This window comes from Natrix helvetica (assembly GCF_964273705.1).
Source record: "Natrix helvetica genome assembly, chromosome: 5".
Taxonomy (NCBI): Eukaryota; Metazoa; Chordata; class Lepidosauria; order Squamata; family Natricidae; genus Natrix; species Natrix helvetica.
In genome coordinates this window covers 68,310,728-68,330,331 of record NC_138551.1, presented here as the reverse complement: position 1 = coordinate 68,330,331, position 19,604 = coordinate 68,310,728, and the positions used below count along the sequence as shown (strand labels likewise).

Here is a 19,604-nt window from a genome sequence, read left to right as displayed (position 1 = left end):
GGGAGGTCTCGGCATTTGGATATGTCTTTTACTTCATTTTTCCATGTGTATGATGGGATTACTTTTAAGATATATCCTACTTTTAAAATGTGTTAATAAGATACATCTTGCTATTACACAAAAATATTGAACATTGCCTATTAGCGTGCTGATTGTGCATAGCAATGCAGGCACATATAAATTTGAACATTGGGCACTATCTAATAAAATGAAATTCAATGGTGAAAAGAGTAAGATTCTACATTTAGGCAACAAAAACGAAATGCACAGGTACAGTATAGGTGGTACCTTGCTCAACAGGAGTAACTGTGAAAGGGATCTTGGAGTCCTAGTGGACAAGCATTTAAATATGAGCCAGCAGTGTGCAGCAGCTGCCAAAAAAGCCAACACAGTTCTAGGCTGCATCAACAAAGGGATAGAATCAAGATCACGTGAAGTGTTAATACCACTTTATAATGCCTTGGTAAGGCCACACTTGGAATACTGCATTCAGTTTTGGTCGCCATGATGTAGAAAAGATGTGGAGACTCTAGAAAGAGTGTAGAGAAGAGCAACAATGATGATTAGGGGACTGGAGACTAAAACATATGAAGAACGGTTGCAGGAACTGGGTATGTCTAGTTTAATAGAAAGAAGGACTAGGGAAGACATGATATCAGTGTTCCAATATCTCAGGGGTTGCCACAAAGAAGAGAGAGTCAAACTATTTTCCAAGGCACCTGAGGGTAGAACAAGAAGCAATGGGTGGAAACTAATCAAGGAGAGAAGCAACTTAGAACTGAGGAGAAACTTCCTGACAGTTAGAACAATTAATCAGTGGAACAGCTTGCCTCCAGAAGATGTGAATGCCCCAACACTGGAAGTCTTTAAGAAGATGTTGGATAGCCATTTGTCTGAAATGGTATAGGGTTTCCTGTCTAGGCAGGGGGTTGGACTAGAAGACCTCCAAGGTTCCTTTCAACTCTTCTATTGTATTGTATTGTATTGTATTGTATTGTATTGTATTGTATTGTATTGTATTGTATTGTATTGTATTGTATTGTATTGTAATCCCATTTAATCATGGATCCATGCATGATGCCCATGCTTGATATTCTCCTTGTATAATTGACTACAAGCTACAATTGCATTTGCAAGGAATACTTTTCTACATAGAAGACAAAAAGTTGATGAAAGATATTGGCTGTGAAAATATTCAGATGCATATACTGTAGCTCTGGATAAATCAGATTTACAAAAGGAATGTGATTTGAAAGCTGCAGACTGGAAAGTCTGGAAAGAGATATAGACTGTACAGATGCAAAACCAACTGAGTCGACTGCATACCTCTCTCTGAAGTTCAAGCCTGCATTCTTTTACAATAGCAGAAGCCTGTCTGAATGCAGAAGCAATAAACTGGTTTTTCCTAGGAGAACTGAAGAATATTGGGAAATGGATTTGTCACATTTAATCAGAAACACACTTTCCCAACAGATACACCACAATTGGTGGTGATCAGGGGTGGTATTCAGCTGGTTCAGACCGGTTCAAGTGAACTGGTAGTGGCAACCTGTGGGTGGGTGGGTCTGCCTATGCACCCTGGTTCTATGTCATTCTATTTAGCCACATTTTCTAAACCGCATGCATACATACAAGCTGCATGCGTGAGCAAAGCACATGTGCGGAAGACGCACACTCACCGTTTTGGTGTGTAGCAAATCGGTGGTAAAATTATGTGAAACCCACTGGAGACTGAATTTATTATATTTAATTAGGCAACAATTGATAAGAGATGGTATTAAGACACAAACATAGATTTTTGATCCAGAACAAATTACTCTAAACTCTTGGAATGATTTGGGATAGATAAGATGCCACGGTAAATTTTCTACAAATTGATTACAATAATAATTTGTTAACAGAGGGTTTTGAAACTTTAACATTGCCCTTTTTATTATTATTGTTCTTCCTGTTAGCTATGTTGTCACTAATATAGTTATAAATATGGATGACAAGTCAAAAATTAGTAGTTTAAAACATTTTTACAAATGTTTTCTGGGCTTGTCTCGCAAGGGGTGGGAAATCAATACTGTAGTAATGTATTAATCAGTATTCAACTGGGCGGCATTATATATATATATATATACATACATACATACATACATACATACATACATACATACATACATATATATATATATATTCGTAGTTTTTCACGGGTGTAGGTATGCTGGTTTTGTTGTAGTCGGGTCTTTTCCCGTGTAAGATTGAGATTGTCTTGGCAACGTTTCAGCGAGGTCTCACTCGCCATCTTCAGGCTGGTGCTTTTGGCTTAAAGTGTGATCGGAGCTGCCATCTTTCTGTAAATCTTGGTGGGGGGGTATGGAGTGCTGGATTTGTTTCAGTAAGTGGAATGATTGGTTGTGTGGTTGTATCATGATTGGTAGATTGGTGCTGATTGGTGCTGGCTGTGTGTGCATTGTTGTTTTGTATTGTAATGGCCTGGGTGGTGGGCTGGGTTCATTTGTTGACTAGGGCTGGTTTCCAGATGTTTGGTAGGCGGGAGGTATATATACTGTATATGTTGGGTTTTTTTCTCATTTTTAATACACTTTTTTTCAATGTTTTGTTTGTTTTGTGTTTTTCTTTTTATAAAATTTGTTGGAATTCTGTGTTTTAAAGAATTTTTTAAAAAGAAGACACAGACAAGCTACCACAATAGTTTTAGGCTGATTAACTATATGAGCCACTGTACTGTCAGTTAGTTATCAATGAGTTAGGTTCAATCTCTGTTGCCTTCATGGACAAGTACGTGATGTCTCAACCTGATTTCAATGACGTTTAACTCTACTAAGGATGCTCAGTAATAGCCAACTATATATTTTTTTGTACTTCATCATCCATTCCCATCACATGTCTAAAGTATGTGAGTTGTGGCTTGCTTTTTATTGCCTCAAGGAAGCTGCCACTCTCTATTTGGTCCAGGATTGATTGGAACTCCTTACTGTCTCTAAACCCATAATTCAGTGGCATCTGTTTTCTTCCTCCCATTTTGTGTATCCATCTTTCAGAGCTTTACCTTTTTACAGTAGAAAAAATAAGTATCCAAGTTTGTCATTGCTCTCTAAGATTAATCTCTTTGGTTCTGTAGCATGTTGGCCATCTTTATTCTACAGACCAAGAAAATTCATCTAACTTCATTTTTTTCACCATTAGCTGTAAATTTAGTAAGCATGCAGTTGAATGTTATCTTTGTCTACTTCACATTTAACATTAATCTGGATTTTTCACTTTGGATACTTTTAATCCTATTTACTTTTGACTGATAAAATGATGCTGTTCCCAAATCTAAAATTATATTTTAACTTCCATTTTAATTCCAGCTATCATATCTTCCAATTTTAATAATATATTCACTATATAATTTAAACAAATTTGGGGCAATAGGTATGTGTGGGTTTTAATAAGATAGATATAACTTATTAAAGTTCCTACCGATTTGGACCAGTTTGGTTTGGCAGCCTGGGTCGCTGGAACCGGCAGCGACCCAGGCCTGCCACGCCCCCAAACTTGTTCTCTGAGCGGTGCCATAGGCACCGCCATCTTATTTTTTGCCTCTGCGCATGCACAGAACAATTTTTATTGCACTGCACATGCACAGTGTGTATCAAGTGCGCGCGCAAACGTGAAGCACCCACGAGCGAACCAGCAGTAGTGGCTGCCAGAATCCACCCCTTTTATATATATATATATATATATATATATATATATATATATATATATATATATATATATATATATATATATATATATATATATATATATATATATATATATATATATATATGTGTGTATGTGTGTGTATGTGTGTGTGTGTGTGTGTGTGTGTGTGTGTGTGTGTGTGTGTGTGTTGTAATTGTACTAATAAATAAATAAAGGGAGACTAGGATAGATCTATTTCGAGCTAATTAGCTCTCATCAGCTAGCCATACCCTTACTGGGATTAGAACCCGGGCTAGTGACCTTCCTCCCATATTTAGTCATACCAGGGGTTGTAACATAAATACATATACATATATATAAATATATATAAATATATATATATATATATATATATATATATATATATATATATATATATATATATATATATATATATATATATATATATATATATATATATATATATATATATATATATATATATAAACACTTTTAAATAAAAAGATAAAAGCTAATACAAATGAATAGAAAGTATAAAAGAAAAAAAGAAAGCAATAAAAAGTGCACGAGAAGCAAAGAGATTAAAGATAGAAAAGAAAGAAAAGAGTAGCTTCAAATATTCTTCGCAGAAACTATAAGTACAAATAAATTTGACCTCTCTCTAAAGATATATTCTATTACTTTTTTCTACAACCTATCCTGTTTAATCATCAAAACCATAAGTCATAAGTTCATTTTTTTTTCATTTTTACTCACAAAATCCTTAAGCGGATTCTAGTCAGCAATAAATGTAGATAATGCCTTTTATCTAATCAAATAAGTTGGGGCAATATCCATCTTTATCTGATTGCCTTCTTTATTATGAACCTCTCTGTTTCCTTGCATTTTTGCAACAGCTTTTTTTTTTTACTGAAAGGATTTTGCAGAAAAATAATTTTGGCTCATTTATTAGTGATTGTATAATCCACATTCTGACATGATCTTGGCTACAATATGTCAAGGATCTCATTATACTCAATAAAGCAAAGGTAAATCTCCATCTTATACTCTCTTTTTCCATTAACCTATTTTTTGTTAGCTATCATATCCATTTGCCTTTTCTGAAATCTGCCTCCTCCTCCTCCCCCCTCCTCTACCTCCTCCTCTTCCTCCTCCTCCTCATTATTATTATTATTATTATTATTATTATTATTATTATTATCATCATCATCATCATCATCATCATCATCATCATCATCATTATTATTCATCACACAGTCAGCCAGATGTTCAATGGGATCGCATCCTCCCACACACATCCCTGCGGCCAATTTGCTCACACAGGGAGGGGCTTCTCCTGGTGCCGTCCACTAGGCAATGCCAACGGGCGACACCAAGGGGTAGGGCCTTCTCTGTGATGGGCCCAACCCTCTGGAATGACCTCCCCCCCGACATTAGAACCACCACTGACCTCCGCTCCTTCCGGCAAAAATTGAAGACTCACCTGTTCCGACTAGCGGGCCTGGCATAATTACAACTGTTACCTCCTGGTAGACGTACTATTAACTGGTTATTTTAGGGGTATTGTTTTTAATTTAATTTGTGTGTCTCTTAGGGGTTTTAAAATTATATTTATATATACTGGCTAACTGTACAGTTCTTTTAACTCTATTTTTAACCTCCTCCATATTCAACTGTACATATTTAATTTTTCTATTTATTGTATTTTGATGTATTTTTTGCGAGTCCCTTTTGGGAGAGGGGGCGGTCTAGAAGCACAGTAAGTAAGTAAGTAAGTAAGTAAGTAAGTAAGTAAGTAAGTAAGTAAGTAAATAAATAAATAAATAAATAAATAAACAAACTGTGTTTGGCATTTTTGTCTACCTATTATTATTTAAGATTTAATTTTCAATTCGACTCACAGTCTGGGACTGGTAACTTAACAGTTTAAGACCTAAAAAAGCTATTAAGGTAATGTCTTAGATGATGATGATCATCATCTATATTCTTTCTTGGTTAACATTCTTAACTGAAATATCTTTCCCTCTCTATCATGCTTGACATTAGAAAGCACATATCCTTCTTCTTAACCAGGGCTTTCATCTTCCAGCTTTCTATGGCTATCATCATAACTTGTTCTAAAAGCCTCATGGATCTTTTCCTCTTCAAAATACTGTGAATATTTCTCATCTCTCCTTGCTTGCACAATATATCTTATCGCAGCCCATACCTCTTTACCTTGCACAAAGTAAGCATAGTCAATCCGTTCCTTACACTGATCTTATATTTCAACTGCATGTTTCCCAAATTATATCTTGCTGGCACAACTTTTCTCTTTAATTTTCTGAACTTTAACCTGTATATTTTAGATGAATTATTCATGGGCTTTTCCACAACGTTTAGCAAGAAACGTTCTAACTGACTGGATCACACTTCTCCATGTTTTATATCCTATTATATAGTCTATCCCATGTTTTTAAAGTTATCCATCCAGTCCAAATGTAAAGATATCCTAACTATAAAGAGGTCACGAGCTGCTTAGGGGTTTAAGGGCTAATTCAACACTTTGAATTATTTTCAGTAGGGAACTGGTACCTAGTGCAGACCTTTTACTGCAGGCATCATATGAATTCTGTTTCTTGTTTTGATCATTTCTGGCCAGTTTTCAAGGTAGCCCATGTGAAACTCACGTCAAGAGTAAAGATGGGCTGGAAAACACTTGTCAAAATTTGAACAGCTAAGAAAGGAAATATATCTGGCACACCAGTAATAATTGTGTACAATCACATTTCTTGCCAAGGTGTCCATTTGCAAGTCCAGTAACAGCTGGGAACCAAAGAGCATACCTAAATTACGAAGTTTTTCTTTCTGTTGTAATGCAACCTTCTTTACAATAGGTTTCACTTCGATCCTATGTCCTGTTTTATCAACATACCCTTTGTTTGCTTGGATGTGATTTTTACTTTGTTCTTTGTTCTTCTTCATCCAGTCTATTATTGCTATTAAGGCAGGATTCAACACCCTTAGAGTCTTGCATCTGTATGTCAGCACTACACTGAAGTGCTCATTTCAAAGCTCCAAATGATTTTCTCCATGAAGTTTATGTAGATGTTAACTAGTACAGAATAGCAACAGCAATAGCACTTATATGCTGCTTTACTTATATGCTGCTTCACAATCCTTTACAGCAGTGGTTCTCAACCTGTGGGTCGGGACCCCTTTGGGGGTCGAATGACCCTTTCACAGGGGTCGGCTAAGACCATTGGAAAACACATATTTTTGATGGTCTTAGGAACCGAGACACCAATTTTATGGTTGGGGGTCACCACAACATGAGGAACTGTATTAAAGGGTTATTTTAGCATTGGGAAGGTTGGGAACCACTGCTTGAGAAGCAGGTTGAGAACCACTGCTTTACAGCCTTCTCTAAGCAGTTTATAGAGTCAGCATATTGCCCCCAACAATCTGGGTCCTCATTTTACCCACCTCGGAAGAATGGAAGGCTGTGTCAACCTTCAATCAGAATATACAATAGAGAAAGGGGGGGGGGAGATAAATAACTATGCAGGCAACAGTTTGGACACTGTCAAAAACAGCAGCTTTACTGTGGCAGCAAAAATATTTAACTAAAACACTGGAGACAGAAGGCTGTAAATTAAATACTGCCTTACTGCGTTCCAAACTTATACAGCAAAACCTGTGTAAGAGGAAATACAGGAAGATCTAAACAATTATTTATTTATTTAAACTGACTGGAAGCTGCATAATTAGCCTTTCGACCTGAAGGCAGAATTAAACAATTCTCCTACCTTTGTTATGGGGGAAAAAAAAAATCAGAAGCACATATCCTGAAATCTTCTGATTATCTCCCAACATAATATAAGCCTCATGGGAAACATGATGGCAAAAATTGGATATGAATAGATAGATACATATAAGAGTGTTGTGAATGAAGAAATGTGACAGAGAAAGCAGAATGAGTAAAGAATTATCTCCTGATTTTTTACCCAACAGTCAGAGGATCTATAGTTCTGTAGGAAGTTATCACCTAGCCCTCTTCCAGAAAAATGAAATATCCTAAGAAATATTGATAAGGCAGAATATTATATTTTCCTGGATGTGAAAAAGGGAGAAACACATTTTAAAGTAAATTCCTGCAGCTTCCGGCCCATCCCCACTTTGTCAATGGGCCATTAAGAAGGCCAAGCTAGTCCACTTTACATAATAAAGAGTTCAGCTCCAGGGGGATGGGTGTAGAGTTCTGGCAGTGACAATGAAGGCATGATAATATAAGCCTTTACTCAACTGACCACATTGCATCTGAACTCAATCAAACCTGAATTCAAAACTCAACTAGAGGGTTGCCCTTGCATGGGCCCATGTGAGTCTGGCAGCCAATCAGGATACATTTCTTACACAGGAACAGGAAACAGATAGGTGGGGCAGAACAGATTATAAAAAATCCCTGCAAGCCCTTCTTCAGCCCTTCTCTTCCCTTCTCTTCTTCTCCACCAACATTGAAGCATGTGATCACCTTTTCTGTTCAGGACTCAAGCCATGTGGTCCTGTCCACCATTAAAACCATCTTTCCAAGCAGCCTCCATGTCTCCAGTGTCTTTTTCCCCACTTGGAGCCGAACCCAGAAGGACATTTCTTCCAACAGTTCAACTAGAAGGCACATATTCTTGTTTTTGCAGAGCAGAAGGAAAGACAGTATATGAAGATTCAAATGCTGAACAGTGGAACTTCGTGAGTCGAAGCTCTGTTTCGCAGCAAGACAACTGTGACAAAACTCATAGAGATTCTAGTATAATAATTGAGATAAGGAAAAGGAATAAAAGCCATAATAAAGTAAACATGGAAAGTGAGGGAAAGAGGCTTGACAGAGAGGAAAATTAAGTAAGTTAAAACTTGATTTCTTATATTTCTTACACTTCTCCGAACATACTGGTTTTGTAATGAATATTTTCACAGTATTAGAATAGATAGAGCGGGAAGAGACCTTGGAAGTCTTCTAGTCCAGCCCCCTCCTCAAGCAAGAGAACCTATATTATCTCAGACAAGTGACTGTCCAGCCTCTTCTTAAAAACCTCCAGTGATGGAGCACCCATGTTTTCAGAAGGCAAGCTATTTCACTGGTTAATTGTCCTCACTGTTAGGAAGTTTCTCCTTAATTCCAGGTTGCTTCTCTCTTGGATTAGTTTCCATCCGTTATTCCTGTGGTGCTTTGGAGAATAATTTGGCCCCCTCTTCTTTGTGGCAGCTCTTCAAATACAGGAATACTGCTATCATGTCACCCCTAATTCTTTTTTTCTTTAGACTAGCCCGACCCAAAATCTGCAGCCATTCTTCATGTTTTAGTCTCCAAGCCTTTGAAGAGCATTTTAGTTGCTCTTCTCTGAACTTTTCCCAAGGTCTGTTGTATGTTGTTTTTGTATGTTGTATATATTAAGTATATATTAAGTATGTTGAACTCTAGCCTTGATGCAGGCTTTGATGCAGGCTGTAGCCATTGAGGCTACAGAGGCTGGGTCTTGCATAGTTATACGGGAGGAATTCAAACCTGTCGATCCTGAGGAAGAGGACAGGGTTTTTGTAGCTATTCGTTTGGCCATTTCCATGTTAGATCCATGCCTGTCTTGGCTGGCCAAGGCTAGCTGGAAGTGAATATAGGTAGCTCTCGACTTATAACAGTTCGTTGAATGACCGTTCGAAGTTACAACAGAACTGAAAAAAGTGACATGTCCATTTTCACGCTTCTGACCATTGCAGCATCTCCATGGTTACATTATGACTTACATATGATTTACATTATCCTCTTAACAACTGACTCATATTTATGACGGTTGCAGTATTCAAGAGTCATGTGGTCCCCTTTTGTGACCATCTGACAAGCAGTCAATGGACAAACCAGATTCACTTAACAACCATGTTATTAATTTAACAACTGGGATGATTCACTTAACAAGCATGGCAAGAAAAGTCGTAAAAAGGGGCAAAACTCACTTAACAAATTTCTCGCTTAACAACATAAATTTTGGGCTCAATTGTGGTTGTAAGTTGAGGACTACCTGCACATGCTTGGGTCTGGGCTAGAGATTAAGTCTTCTTTGAGTAGGGGTGGTCCCACTGGCACTTAAGGTGCCATCACGTGACAACCAATCTAGGAAACTTTCGCCCAATCTTCAACCTTCCCTTTTTTGAGACGGTTGTACAGAAAGTGGTTGCACAATAGTTTCAAAAGACCCTGGTTGTAGCAGGTTATCTGGGCCTCTTTCAGCCATGAATCAGGCCAAGATGTGAAGGCTGAGTCCACATTGATTGCCCCTTTTGGATGACCTCTGGGGGGAGCAAAATGGGTTCTTTTCTTGATCTCTCAGCAGCAGCCTTCAATACCATCAATCATGGTATTCCTTCTGGACTGGTTTCAAAAGTTGGGGTGGTCCTCCTTTCTCTGGGATTAGTTGCATTTTCCCTCCAGATATTAGAATGGTCCTGACCCTGTAGTCCTTTCACAAGGCCTTGAACATCTGATTAGGTTTCTGGCGTGCGGTCCTGAATGTGTGAAGGCCCCCATTTCCTGGTTAGGTTGATGCAGATAGATTGGCTGCTATTTGTAGGGTTATTTTGTTTATGATTGTTGGCCTCCCAAAGTCAATGGTTTCAGATGGGCAAATTGAATAAATAAATATAATATTAGATTGCACTACTTTATTAGCATAGGTATAACAGTATCCACAAATAAAATCCCTTATTTGTTTAAGTAATGGCTCCTGACCTACTCTCTGACACTCCCATGGGGTCAAAAAGCCATTTCTCCCATTTCTTTTGCTGAGCTGAGTTACAGCAGAATCTGGAGGGGAAGTAGATCTTCTGGATGCTTATTATCTCAGCACTAAAAAAGTCAACTTCCCTCCCTGGAAAGAAGGAGCAGGAGAAGTTGGTCATTTGTTGTCAGCTCTCAAGTCTCTCTCTGTAGATTTGTAGAACTGGAAGAACAGGATCTCTCCTTTCTCTTGCTAGAAGGAAGGGAAGTGGATGTTTGGGGTGCCAAGTCTCTTTCCAGCAGCTAAACTAATGCAGGCACTCTGGATTTTGTATTGTGAAATAATTTTCTTTGCAATTGTTTCCAGATGGCATTTCCTTACGTTGCCACAAATCATCTCACAATATTTTCAGGCACTCTGGAAGCTTCAGGAAGAAAGAAAGATGGATAACAGCAGTTCTACAAGCTCCATTTTGTTGACAAATGGATGTAGGGAACACCCATATACCCTGTTCTCCACTATATTAGTATACTGATATTACCCATGTTTATCATGTTTTATTATCTGTCAGATATAATAATTTTACCATCAAAATATTTTGAGGCTGACAATTCAGCTTGTTTGCATGCTTTGGTTTAACATGGAAAAAATGTTAACTGTGCCTATGTGTCAGAATATAATGAATAGCTTCTAATTACAAACAGCAATATTTTCAGTCAATTATTTTGACAAAATTGCATGTTCCAAAAACAAAATATATGATAAAATTACTGGCCTTAAGATTGATCTTTAATTTGTTTCTGTGTATTACCCTATGAAAGTAATATTTCACCAAGCCAATAAATATTATGTAGACTTACTTCTAGCAACGGTACTTACCCTTTGAGGTACAGGGGGGGAAGTGGCGGGGCTAATAGATTCATGGCTCTCCATGACATTTCCGTAATCTGCCATGACGCCTTTCAGAGGTAATGGTGGAGGAATGCCCATCATTTCCAAATTATTCATGCCATTCAATTCTGAATCTGAAAATAGGGATGCAGGTAACAGCAGATTATTCACATTCACAGATAATCTATAATTTTATGAAATAAGATGAAACTTTTTTTAGTTTCACAAATTCCTCCCAACATCACTTATTTGCAAAATGAAAGAGTAGCAAGAAACATCTAATAGCATAAAGAAAGGGTCTTTTTATCCTAATATGTAATTGCTAATCAAGTTCATCTCTATTTTTGCTCAGAACACGTTAGAAATTATAATATATGTCCTTGATTGTGACAAGTATGAGTGCATTAGACATGCTAGGAGTGTAAGCTTTATAATTTGGTGGGGGCCAGAAAGATGCGAAGTTGAAAGGCCTCTTCATACATAAATTCAAAGTTAAATTCAACAGAAATAAACAGTTTACTTGTAACAATATTTGTTATGGTTGCTTTACCACATCCATAATAACCAGAAATGTCAAGACTCCTGTGGAATGATCACAAGATTGGGAGATTAATCAGCTTTCCTTAAGTGATGTTTGATACTGCAGAGTTAGCCATTACTAATCTTTGCCCCCACTCCAACAAACCATTCTTAATCAAAGTTGAAGTTGTGCCCCATTGCTCCTTCTTTGACAGAGCTGATTAATATCTGTATCTCATCAGGTGGAAAAATTAGGAGCAACTATACTGCAAATGATCCTTCAATAACAAAAATGCATCATCTGAGATGGGAATTTCTAGATATTCATTTACAATATCAATGATTGAACCTTGGGCGATATATGAGAAATGGTCTACAAATGCTTTTACTTATAATTATTATGAATACTACTATGAGGAAAGAGTCCACTAAACCATCTCTTACACTTTTTTACCTATTATTCCTTAGTCAGTGATTATAAATGATTCAGTATTTTAATTTTTTTCCCTAGGATACACCCAATTTAAAATGACTCTTCCTACGAACAATTTAAAGAATTAAATTTATAAATATATAATTTTACTAAAATGTTAGAAAATTACTGTAATGTAAAATGAGGTAAATATCTACAGAGAGTCCTCAATTCATAACCAAAATTGAGCCCTAAGCGAGACAGTTGTTAAGTGACTTTTGCTCCAATTTACAACCTTTCTTGCCGCAGTTGTTAAGTGAATCACTGCAGTTGTTAAGTGATACGGTAATTAAGTAATACGGTAATTAAGTGAATCCAACTTCCCCATTGACTTTATTTGTCAGAAGGTCGCAAAAGGTGATCATATGATCTTGGTACATTGCCACCGTCATAAGTATGAGTCAGCTGCCAAGTGGCTACATTTGATCATATGACCATGGGGATGCTGTAACGATTATAAGTGTAAAAAACAGTCATAAGTCACTAAACAAATTCTTGTAAGCCGAGAACTACCTGTATTGCACAGCTTCAGGTATCAAAAGGAACAATTAATAGATTGCAATAGCATTGCAGATATATTCTATTTAGGGCCTTTTACCAGAAGTTTGTTAAAATCTTTAATTCCAAATAAGGCAACGTTTTGTTATACACAATTTAAAATGTGCAATACAAGTTCTTGTAAACGAGGTCCTAAAGATGTTACAAATCCAACTTCAAATTAGATTTTCCATTCTGTCTTTTAGCCTATTGTACATCACAAGGTAGTTAGAAAGAAGAAACAGGGAAAGAATCACATACACTGCCATGAACTCCTTGGAAAGGGGATCAGGTATATGTAGTTAAAGGACAAAAATGTCTTTCACCTGACTACTATTTCATTTTTATTTTCTACCTCAGAAAAGTAGTAAAAAAAAACTTCCTGAATTTGCACCATCGAGAAGCAGACCATCAGACTTTAACATCGTGCACATGAAATACATCCATTCAAACCTTTTAAAGCTTTACTCTTGCAGAGAACTGCCTTTCTGCAGTATTAAAAGACAGGAACTGATTGTGAGAAGTAGACAGCCCATTAAAGCTTGCCAAAGAGATGAAATCTCAGTCCTCAGATGAGGAAAGCACGCCTAACTGGTTCCAAGGGTACCTAGAAGTGGATTCCATATCCAATAAGCAAACAATTTATCTGAGCTTGGTCTCTGCTGCCAGGGGATTCTGCTCTGCAATACTTAATAAGGCAACAGTGACTTTTATAGTTTCAGCCAGTTGTGGGATTCAATTTTTTTTACTACCGGTTCTGTGGGCGTGGTGTGGCTTGGTGGGCATGGCAAGGGAAAGATACTGGAAAATCCCCATTTCCTCCCAATCAGCTGGGACTCGGGAGACAGAGAATAGATGGGGGAAGAGCCAGTCAGAGGTGGTATTTACCGGTTCTCCGGTTCTACTCAAAATTTCCACTACCAGTTCTCCAGAACTGGACAGAACCGGCTGAATACCAACTCTGCTTTCAGCCAACTTGGAATTAAATTCCATATACTGTTACCACATAATCTCCAGTGGCCCAAGGCAATATATACTATCCTTTTTCCCCAAGTGGGGCAATTTTAAAACTAACCTTTTAATCTTCCTGACACATATTTTATTCTTTAATATTCTTTCTTTTGGGACATTGCAACTTTTCACATGCTCAAAAAAACCCTTGCAACTTTTTTTGTGTTCATGCAGCTCAGTAATGAGACTGCTATGACTTAGCTCTTTTGTTCTTGCTTATCAATAAAATAATAGAGCCCTTATTGGGTACAACTGAAATATTAAATCTGCATATGAGAAAAGGAGCAAAAACAAACTATAGGTGAAGTAAAGCATTCAGATGCCTTTAGATAAAAAGTATACCAATATTAAGATGTATCCTTTATATCTTATTAAACAGTTTAGAATTATGTTTGCTGGTGCGTCTGTTTAATAAAAAGGAATCATACTGTTTAATATTTCAACAGACTATCAATCTATTTAGTAAATGTTAACTTCTTTAAGAAATTGTATATACTAATTACTAAATTCTTTAAGAACTTGTTTTACTGCTTTACAGTGGCCGAATTATCTTCCCTAATTTCTGGGAAGAGATAGGAAATCTGTATTTCTGCACAAATAATTTTTAATGGTCAAATCCTGGTATTGGCTAGCGCCAGGAAAAAGTGGACAAAATCTGTTTTACCTACCTATTTCTACTGTAACATTTGCTACAATCCTTTTTTCCAGACTCTTCCATTTCCCTCTCCTCCCTCCACCCCCTCCACCTTCTCTACTGAGTTCCCTTCCAGGGAACAGATTGTTCTTGTCAGAAGTGATCACCTATTGAAGATTTCCTGCCTTAGTTCCTTTGTTTATTTTTGCTATTCACACTTTTTTTTTCTTGTTAAAAATCAAAACTGATCACTTGGAAAGAACTTTTCCCCCTTCCTTGTATTTCTCTATTTAAGCTCCTTCCATTTGCATGAAATAAGGCTACCTAAAATCAGGCTCTTCGTCTGCAAATTACCTGCCCTTTTTTAGATAAGAGTTGGATAGACCAGGAACCTGCAAAAGACTCTCTTTCCCATATATTCTTACTTCCTCTCTAATAAGCGTTTATTTACTGATTTATATTAAGCAAATACTGTATCTATAGCAACATGTGTTAATCAAGGACCTTGAGCAGCTAAGGAAAAACCAAGCAGTCAAAAATATAGAGAAGGCTACCTTTAAAAATTCTTTAAAGCATAAAAACCAAGCCTACACAAAGGTCTCCACTAACATCCTCACCACAGTTCCTGATGAATAGCCAAATATTTAGGGCCATCTCAAGGTGAAGCTGTTTCATAGGACAAGTGCCCTGCCAGAGAAAGTTTCACCAAGCAACATTGCTTCACAAAAAGGAACCAGAGCATACCCACCCTGACGGATGTAGTGGAATGAGATAAGGCTACTGGAGATGGGAGTAACCATGCCATGTGTGGCTTTAGAGATCTAGCACTTCGAATTGCCCACAAAAAAAAGCTCTCTTAGCTATGGTGATACATAGGTGTGGAGGGCGCCATGACTCACCAGTTAAAGACAATGAGCTTGTCCTAGACCAGGTTTGAGACCCGAGTGCCACGTGACAGAGTGAGCTCATGTGCCTCAGCATACAGTCATGCTGGTCACATGACCATGGAAATGCTGGCTATTTCGCAGTGGTGGGTTCCGGATCTCGTTCCAACTGGGTACGGGTGGAACGGGCCCAGTGTCGCCCACATGGATGTGTACCTGCCTGCGACGCCTCCGCAAGCCTCTGTGATACTCCAGCTGCTCAGTGGAGCGTCGGACAGTTGCCGTATGCGCCATGCTGTGCGGAAGCACCAAAGGCTTAAAGGACAGGTAAGGAGCTCGGGTGGGCATGTGGGCCCTCCAGAGCACCGTACCGGAACGGTACCCAGTGCTCTGGGCAGGCTTTGGTATGCCCGTACCGGGACGTACCACCTGCAATGCACCACTGCTCCTTCAGCTAAGAAACAGAGATAAACACTGACCCCCAGAGTCTGACATGACTCTAAAGGGGAAACATTTACCTTTACTTTTATGTGGGTATATATGGTGCACCCCAACTTCATGCTCTGCTGAATTTTTGAAGGTGAAGTTCCAAAACCTTTTTATGGGTAGCCCTATGTAGAGTGTATTGCAACAATACAACTGTGAAGTATTTAAAACACGAATGACTGTGAGTGGTAACACCCAAATTATGAATGGATAAATGTGGCACATAAGATGGATGCAAAATACCTCCTGGCTACAGCTGCCATTTACTTCCCAACTGTGATCCTGGGAAGACTCCCAAATTGCATACCAACTCTAAATAGGGAAATGTTATCCAGGCAGAATTAACAGTAAATGGTCTCTAGATTTAGGATGCTAAAACTCATAGCCCCCCAGTCTTGGTAGGATTCAACTGAAGTGTCTTTCCCATCCAGAACTGCACAGTCTCTAGGCCAGGGGTGTCCAAACTTGGGAACTTTAAGACTTGTGGACTTCAACTCCCAGAATTCCCCAGCCATGGCTGGGGAATTCTGGGAGTTGAAGTCCACAAGTCTTAAAGTTCCCAAGTTTGGACACCCCTGCTCTAGGCAATGGGAAAGAACTTTGGCAGCATTGCCTGGTCAGAGATATACAATATGATGGTGCATAATCCATGGCTGGCTGGGGAATTCTGGGAGTTGAAGTCCACAAGTCTTAAAGTTCCCAAGTTTGGACACCCCTGCTCTAGGCAATGGGAAAGAACTTTGGCAGCATTGCCTGGTCAGAGATATACAATATGATGGTGCATAATCCTATGCAAATAGGAGGCTTCGTGTAGATATTAAATAGGAGCAGGGAGACAGCTGTGGCATCTCTTAAAGCAGAGGCATGATACAATTGTTTCTTTTCAACCCAAGGTCAATATGAGTGTGCCCCTGACAAACATATTCTATGCATTTGTTTATTAAAATAATACATCCAGACACAATTTTTTTTAGACTTACTGGGCTGTAGAGTGAATGAAAGCTTGGTTCTTGGAGTGATTGGTGGAGGAATACTTTGAGGAGATGGCAACGGGGAAACAGATAACCGTTTTTCACTTCCCATAATATTAATAACTTGGCTCTTTGGTCTTTGTGGTCTCAATGGGCTGATCTGATTGGGAAGAAAAATAGAATGTTAGACCAATTTGAAGTATATTTTACCCTAAAAATGGAAAACAGTGGTCCACAACATACTACTAAACTATAGTTCTTAGCATCTCTTACTATTGGTTATGATGGTTGATAGAGTTGTAATTCAGCAATATCTAGTAGGCCAAATTACATACTACATTTGCCAAGAAATACAATAAAAACTAATTTGATCTTAGAGCATAGCTATTGGATATAAGAGAGAAAACATGAATTTATGAGCTGTTAACATTGTGATGTGTTCCAATGTGTACTGGCTGGGGAATTCTGGGAGTTGAAGTCCACAAGTCTTAAAGTTCCCAAGTTTGGACACCCCTGATAATGTCATAATGATAACTAAAAAAGTTTTTCTCTCAAGGCAGCATTATTCAGTCAAATTAATAAAATACCATTAATAAAAGAACCTTGGTGTGCCCTTTTCCAAAGATACGATAGATTTTTTTTCCCTAGGTTTCTTTTGGATAATAAAATGTTCTTTACAACTAGCGGATTAAAAGATAGATGAGGATGAAAAATATTTCTATAATGATTCTAATCTTTATGCTACAATCATCAACTAATGTTGAGTTTTCTCATTCAGGCCACTAAATCTCATAATCTTGACTAGTATTTTTAGTTACTGATGGAACATAATACAGGTTGTACTGAATTATCTGTGTTAGGGAAACTATAGAGCTTCTAATAAAAATTAATGACTGATATACAATGGAAATGCATTTATAATTTGTCATTTACTCTTAGAGTAAAACTGTGATACTGCACTTTTTTCCTGTTACTGAAAGCCAAAGATATGTTGACCTGGGAGCACTCAGAAAGCAGTCTTATCACTTCCAGGAAGTTATTTATCCCCCCTGCTTCCAAATCCCATTTCAGAACATCTTCCTGTACACCTACTGTCCCTAAATCTCTATGCTTATGCAGACCTTTTGTGATTATGGCATGAGGAGGAGCTTCCGGGGGGAATGGAGGACTGCCTCTGAGCTCCGCTAAATGCGGAGGGCTCTTTGACGGGCGGGATGCTGCCGACCCTCATTTCCACCTCGAGGGTCGGGGATTTCTGGCGCCGAATATTCTGGCACCCTGCCCGGTTCCAAGCTGGCCCGTCAGGTCGGCCGGGCAGCCGGGCAGGAGGAGGATAGCGCGCCGTCGGTGCGGCATGGCGGCTGGCGTTTTTAAGCCAGCATGGCGGCTGGCGTTTTTTGAGTCGGAGCGGCAGAGCAGCGGAACGCCAGCGCCAGTGGAGCAGCGATGCGGTAAAGACCTGAGCGGAGGGGGCGGAGAAGGCTGGAGGAGGTTGGAGGACGGCGGCGGTGGTCTGTTTGACTGATCAAATTTTGGCTGGAGACATTCAGAAAGATGGTGGCAACCCAGGAGAGCCGAGCGTCCCGAATTACGATCTAGGGGACGCTGAGCTCCAAACTGGCCGGCGATTGTGATTCTTGACCGGCGAGAGGGCCGTGGGAAGGAGTGTGAGGCCCGAGGGAGGCCCGAGAGATCCGAGGCGCCGAAGGGAAGAAGGGAAGGAGAGTGAGGCCTGAGGCGCCGGAGGAAGTAGAGAGTGGAAAGATCGGTGGAAGGGCTGCAGGGAGGCCGCAGGGAGGCCGATGCAGCCCTCCTGGGCCCAATAACAACGACTATGGGTGGCCAAATGGACGGAGGACTATTTACAACTATGGCAGGCCATGGAACGAAGGCTTTGGAACATCAGAGGCCCATGCAGAAGGTCAGACCCAGTGCTTTGCTGTGCTCACTACTACCCCCCCCACTCACTTACCACCTACTTATTATGGGCTATCCGCCCTACCGCCTATTACGACCTACCGCCTATTACGAACTACCTCTTAGCTGCAGTCTTTTATCCACCAGCTGGCTATTTTATTTCCATCAGCCCATCATTTCCATCCAGATGTGGACTATTTTCATCAGCCTATCCCCTTGCCTGGACTATCCCCTTGCCAGGACTATCCCCTTAGTGGGAATTGCGGCTGCTGATGCATATTAACATCGACAGCTCCCACTTGATGAACTTGGCCCTGTCCAATATGTTATACACGAGGCTAGACCTGCTACAGCTACGAGAGTCCCCCCTCTCGCAGTTATGGCCTCCTGCCCTTTCGAGGGCCCACCTTGAGGACGGGTTCATTAACCCAGAGAGGTGGAGGAAGCGCACTGAGGGGTTTTTTAATTAATTGCTTTTTAAAAATTGTAAGGGGTTCCAGGGATGGGGGGGGGACAGGTCAGGAGGGATGGGAGAGCCAGGCATCTAGGTGTGGTCGAAGGAGGAGGGAGCGGAGTGGGGGAGGAGAGGGAAGAGAGCATTCCTGTGCAGGGCTCTTTGATACCAACGGTCGTGGGGAGGGGCAGGTGCGAGGACAGATCAAGAGCGCGTAGTCGGTTGGGAGACGGGGTTTTTGGTCATACCCGGTCGTTTGTACCAACCCCTGCATACTAGGTGGTCAGGATCTACAGACCCAAGGCCTGAGACTGCTGTTATGCAACGCGAGGTCCGTTGTCAATAAGGCCCCCCTCATCCACGATCTAATTTTGGAGGGG

General features: G+C 39.5%; 1 protein-coding gene across 1 annotated transcript in view; it reads right to left on the bottom strand.

Moving 5' to 3' along the window:
• Window positions 1-19,604, bottom strand: part of DOCK1 (dedicator of cytokinesis 1) — a 459,011-nt gene that overhangs the window by 8,008 nt on the left and 431,399 nt on the right. The window contains exons 50-51 of the mRNA XM_081954827.1: window positions 16,863-17,013; window positions 11,328-11,473 (exon numbers count right to left, since the gene is read on the bottom strand). Coding sequence (XP_081810953.1) covers window positions 11,328-11,473; window positions 16,863-17,013 — 297 coding nt within the window. The remainder of the gene's footprint in view (window positions 1-11,327; window positions 11,474-16,862; window positions 17,014-19,604) is intronic.